Consider the following 6,000-nt stretch of genomic DNA (forward strand, 5'->3'; position numbering starts at 1 on the left):
ATTCCTAAGATGTTGATGTTCAGTCTTGCCATCTCCTGCTTGAGCACATCCAATTTACCTTGATTCATGGACCTAACATTCCAGGTTCCTATGCAGTATTGTTCTTTACAGCATCTGACTTAACTTGCACCACCAGACACATCCACAACTGAGCATTGTTCCTGCTTTGGCCCAGTTGCTCCATTCTTTCTGGAGCTGTTAGTAATTGCCCTCCACTTTTTCCCAGTAGCATATTGGACACCTTCTGACCTGGGGGACTCATCTTCCAGTGTCATATCTTTTTGCCTTTGTCCATGTGGTTCTCAAGGCAGAATACTGGAGTGAGTTGCCATTTCCTCCTTCAGTGGACCATGTTTTGTCAGAACTCCCCACTATGACCTGTCCTTCTTGGGCGGCCCTGCATGGCATAGCTCATGGCTTCATTGAGTTATGCAAGCCCCTTCACCACAATAGAGCTGTGATCCATTAAGTGGGGAGAGTGGGGCATGAACCCTGCACAAACACAGATGATGTCATTTGTCTTCTCTTCCTGGTATGAAGGTGACTGCCTGGGGTTCTTTTTACAAAAGATGTTGCATCACTGGTAAAGCAGAGGATTGCCTACACAGATATTCCCCATGTTATTTCATTGGTATATTTTATGATTGATGGAATGACTTTGTGTTCTCTGTCAGAAATCAGTGTATTGAACACCTGCCAGGAAGTAAATGTTGTGGAACATGCTGCCCCAGAAACATTCCCTCAAGATGTTTTTACTGATGAACTTAAACCAGTTGAGGGACTTGTTCATCTGGACACCCTTGATGGGAAATCAAACAGTCTAGATGATTCAACCGAAGAAGTTCAGTCTATGGATATGAGGTAAGTACATTGCTTTTGAATTTGAGCCTCATCTCTTCCCCAGATACCTCCACCATCCCTTAGTTGATTTCATTGTTTCCACCCCCAAATCTTTGTACACACCTAAAATAGGTGCAGTTGCTATTCAGGAAAACTAACCATGGTATAAGTAATATCTGTATTTTGGGTTGAGTTCCCTAGAAGCAGAACCCAGAACAGGGATTCTGGGGCATGGATTTTAGTGGAGGAGAGCTCTCAGGAGAAGGGAGCGGGAGGGAAGCAGGATTGGGCAGGGGAAGTCACTCAGCAAGGGTGCAGTCTCAGCTGGTCTCATGGAGCTCTGCAGGATGGTCTTCCACCAGAAAGGGCTCTGACTGTGATAAAGACGGGGCCTTCACGGCACTGTGTTCATCAGCTGTTGACTGTGGAGAATCTGGGGTGGGGATGCTTCCATCAGCCAAGGCAGTCGTCCAGAGGAAGCGTGTCAGCTGTGAGTCCATAGCAGCTGGAGGATGGGCACAACCACAGCTAAAGGGGATCTGGGTAGGGCACCAAAAGGGCTCACCCACTGCATGCAGTATCTCATGTTTAAATAGACTTGTCATTGGAGACTTGATAAAGGAACTAATTTGCTTTCAGATCCTAACAACTTAAGGAATTCTTAACTGGTGTGTTTTGGATAACATCACCTGGCAAATTATTCCCTGACAAAAGTAATGCTCAGTCAGCCTGGGCTTGGGGCAGAGACTGGAGTGGGGGTCTTCTCTGTGTTTAGGAGGGAATGCCAGGATTTCACACAAGCTCTGCCAGAGCTCCAGCCTGCTGCAGCTTACCCTTCTCTCCTTCCTGTGAATTCTCAGCCTCAGCCTAGGGTGAGGGGTTGGGGAGCCGGGCCTTTCCCAGGCACACTGATTGTAAATATTGCAGCTGGCCTTAAGCCACATAATGTGAAAACATGGAGTCCAGCCTCCCTGTCCGCAGTAGAGCGAGTCCTGAGCAGTCTGATAACAGGACCTCCTCAGCCCTTGCTACCACCCACCACTGTCCTGGCAGACTTCCCCTGATTGGCGCCACTCTGTCCCCTCCAGTAGGTGGGAACTGCTGAGGCATCATAAAGGATAACGCAGTACCTACCCACCCACCCACCCCATGCCACGTTGAGGCAGTTGTGCTTATTTTTTCTGCCTCTGCGTGAGGGAACTGGACGAGACCTGGCACTGGCCAAGGTTCAAGGAAATGAAGGAGCTTTGTTTGTGTGCTGCATTCTTACTGTGGCTGCCACTGCATTTGGAGAAGGGTGACTCCTGGGGGCAGTGCCCAAGCTTATGGCACCATTCTGTCCTCCCCATGCTCTGACCAGCTGATAAAATCCCGGGAATGGAGGTGGTCACGGTGGAAATGGGGCAGGCGTTCCCAGTAATGAAACAGTTTGCCCAGGCTCCAGCCACCGGAAGTGGTGTTAGGTCAGCTGCTTCGCTTTAACTATATTCAGTGTGAGGGAGACAGATCATCTGAGCTTCTGCAGTTCAGCTAGTTTTTCTAGATTCTTCTCCGGGCTCTTACGGAGGAGGAAAAAAAAAAAAAAAGACAAACCTGACAGCAGCCCTACTCTGGCTGTTCAGAGAGACCCCTGGTGAGGGGACTTTGCATCCCAGCCCACTGCTCATCTGAGCTAGGCCTATGGTTGACACACCACGGAACTTCTCTAAACTGTCATGGCATCTTCGCATGTGTCATTTATCATATACTAATGTATTACAGTGAGCATATAATGAGGCCCAAAGTCTAGTGGATGTCCAGTCTTCCACCATCTTGGGCCTAATCGGTTCTAACCAGTTTTTGTTGTATCCTCAAGGGTTATGTCATTCTTTTAAAGGTTGTGCGCTGCCCCTGCTCTCTTGTCTCAAATCCACTTCCCTGTTCTCATTCATGGGGGCCTCATTTCTGTCAGTGTCTCAGACTTGAACTAACCTGTATCTTTTATAATGTGTTACACACAACTCTGGCTCTAAATCCATCTTCTCTAGGAAAGAAGAGTAGTATAACAAAATATGACAAGTAGAATTAATAGTTGTGTCTGTCTGTCTCTCTGTCTCTCCATCTCTCTCTCCTTCCCTCTCTCCCTCCGCCCTCCAGTCCTGTTTCAAAAGAAGAGCTTATCTCTATCCCAGAATTTTCACCAGTGAGTGAAATGATTCCTGGGGTATCTCTGGACCAAAATGGAACTGGTAATGCCCGAGCACTTCAAGATCTCTTAGATTTCACTGGCCCCCCCATTTTCCCCAAGAGATCCAGTGAAAATCTCAGCCTGGATGACTGTAACAAAAACCTGATCGAAGGATTTAACAGTCCTGGCCAAGAAAATACTCTGAACACCTTCTGTTGACAAATACAACATCTCTTTAATGAAAGGTACAGTCTTTTGATGACAGTCTAAATCTGTAACTCTTCAACCTGGGTTTGTGAAGATAAGATAAACTCAGCCTCCTGGATGGTCAATTTTATTTAAAAAGCACAAATATAAATGTGAATTCATGGTATATACTGCAGCACACACAAGAATTGAGATGGATTTCAAATGAATCCTTTAGACAAGAGCCTTCAGCACCACACCCCTTGTGCTCACCCCTGCTGTTTGGGGCAGTGTGTGTAGAAGCACTGGCTAAAAGTTTGACCAGCCATCTGTCTCAAGTAGCAACTTTTTAGAGACAAGAGAATTCCACCCCCACTAGTTTTATTCAGTGATATCCTACATTCTATCTAGAATCACTCATATACATTGGTGAGTGTTGGGCCAAGTGATTTGCTGTTCTGTTGACTTCTGGATTCTTTCAAAGCAAACATCTGTTCTTGGATCATCTTCCCCCCTGAGGCAAGGGGGGAAGAACCAAAGTTTGTGCCCTGAAGCTTTTGTTCCTTTCCTTTGGCCCTTTTTTTCTTCCCGAAGTGTTTCTAGAAGCTGCTTCTTTGAGTAAGTTACATTTATGGGTTTTAAACACTCTGAATTTGTGTGTAGTTATAATCACCTCCTGTAGGCTTTACTTCAGATTATGGGGCTTAGTTTTGAATGATGAAAACAGAATCTATCAGATCTTTTCATAACTAATTGCTCCTCCCATTTTAGACTGTTAGAAAAAATTTTCTGTTCTCAACATTCTGTCAGTCACCTTGTTTTATGATATTCTACTCCTATAACAGTACTTTGATAACTGATGTGATTTAGTCCAACCTTTCTATTTCTCAAACAAGGAATCAAGTTGGGGAGGCCACATGGCTGAGGTCACCATGTCTCAAATGCTTATTTATACATGACCTCAGCTACTGGCTATAGATGGTACATTTTAGAGTTTGGTTCTTCTCTTGGCTCTTGGGGAAGCAGTTGTGGTCCTTTTCACATATGAGAGGGAATGCATGACAGGTAGTTTTAAAAATAAACCATATCCCTGGTTGGAAGAGTAGCTACTTTTTGGACACTTTAAAAAATTCACCTGAGTGTTCTATTTCCCTGACAGTTACGTGGATTAATATTTAGTGAGAGGTTTCTTTTGTTGTTAGCATACATTGCACCCTTTGGTTCACCTACCTCAGTATCAAATAAGGACCAGAAAATCCACAAAACCTAGAAGAATGTTCATGGCTCCTCAAATCTATTTCCTACCTCTCGAACTGAAAAAAGTCCAAAATCCCTGTCCCCCAAAAAATCTTGGCTAAATAATTTATTTACATTCCTTGTATATTTTCATTTGTCATATAGTCTAGTTAGCAAATTCTTCTCAGCCAGAGGTGGCACTACCCCCCACTGGAAATGTGTTGGAGCGGGTTATTGTCACAATGGCTGGAGGCAGCACTGGCATTTGGAAAGCAAAACTTGTGACATTAATCATCCTGCAGGTTTTAGAATAGTCCCACATGAAGAAAATTTGATCCCCCCACCCAAAGAATAGTCCTACACAAAATGCTGCAGCACTTCCATTGAGAGGTACTGTAAGCCAAGGAAATGTAGTTACGAAGAAGGTAGAAAGTCCCACACTGCATGACCGTTTTAGTGACAGAGAATAGATGCTACAAATTGCAAAATATTGTCTCTGCATTGGTTTCACCTAGTTTTGGTTTTGAATTGACACAGGTGGTGTTTGGAGAACCCATGAAGCTGCTGGTAGTCAAATCTGAGCTGCCAGCCCTTTGAAGAAACTTCTGTCATCTTTAACTGCTGGATTCTAAACTACTAAATTGAAATGTAACTGCATTCCTAGTTAGTATGTCAAACGCTGGCCACTCTCAGTAGAAGCTTGAGACAGTGGCCTTTTTGGGCTTTAGCAGAGTTCTACGTTATAGTTCTATTTATGAGCTTTAGCTGCTGATAAAGCGCTTCCTGTACTCCTCTATTATCATAGTGATCTTCTGAATAACCCGTGTGATTTTGACTTGAAAAGTCACCTTATAGCCATTCTTATCCCCAAACTTGGAGCATATAAACATTTAGATGTCTTTTCTGGTAAATATTCTAGACATTTACCCAGACTCTATTTAAACATATACTGAACTTGGGCTGCATATCTCCCTGGCTCTGTTTAGAAGAAGAACACATTCTGGAGGGTTTCCCTCATCTCTGAGGTTTCTTTGCTGGAAGTTTCTATCAAGAAGCCACATTTAATATTATTAAGCTTAGTTGCCTGCAAAATGTGTTGCTTCTCATTGCTCCTTGGGCGGCCAGCAGAGTGAGTCTGGCTGAGTTAAGGAAGCCATTGAACAGCATGGAAGACTGTCTGCTCTCAGGCATATTCCTCCAGACTTGGGCACTTGAATCTTGCAAGGGCCTTTTCATGTTGCACCTTTAAATCCTCCAAGCTATAGTCACTCCAAACCTTCAGGTGGCTTCTGGATTGAATAATTTGTGCATCTCCTTCACAGGTGGTTGCTTTTCATGTTGCTGTTTTCTTCTTGGCTCTTGGGCCTTTTGTTTGTTTGTTCAACTCTAATAAAAGCAGGCACAAATGAAAAGCATTGTGCTCTGAGACAAGGGGCCCTGCACTGGCTCCAAAATGGCACTATAACAGACTTGAACATAAAAACATCTGGACGGAGGAAAATGACAGTAGAATGTATGTATACTCCACACATTTTTTGCCATATAATAGTATGTTTTCTATTGGAGAATGA

At 44.1% G+C, this 6,000-nt stretch overlaps 1 protein-coding gene across 9 annotated transcripts in view; it reads left to right on the forward strand.

Moving 5' to 3' along the window:
* MAP7D2 (MAP7 domain containing 2) overlaps positions 1-6,000 on the forward strand; it is a 97,769-nt gene that overhangs the window by 91,109 nt on the left and 660 nt on the right. For 7 of the 9 annotated variants that reach the window (XM_040266276.1, XM_040266273.1, XM_040266274.1 and 4 more), the window contains 3 exons: positions 675-861; positions 2,977-3,252; positions 4,967-6,000. The exon at positions 4,967-6,000 is cut by the window's right edge and continues 660 nt beyond it. In XM_040266276.1, coding sequence (XP_040122210.1) covers positions 675-861; positions 2,977-3,226 — 437 coding nt within the window. In that variant the 3' untranslated portion in view covers positions 3,227-3,252; positions 4,967-6,000. The remainder of the gene's footprint in view (positions 1-674; positions 862-2,976; positions 3,253-4,966) is intronic. The other 2 variants (XM_040266280.1, XM_040266282.1) reach the window with 1 other exon arrangement.

The sequence above is a fragment of the Oryx dammah genome, unplaced genomic scaffold, assembly GCF_014754425.2.
Source record: "Oryx dammah isolate SB20612 unplaced genomic scaffold, SCBI_Odam_1.1 HiC_scaffold_23, whole genome shotgun sequence".
NCBI classification, from domain to species: domain Eukaryota; kingdom Metazoa; phylum Chordata; class Mammalia; order Artiodactyla; family Bovidae; genus Oryx; species Oryx dammah.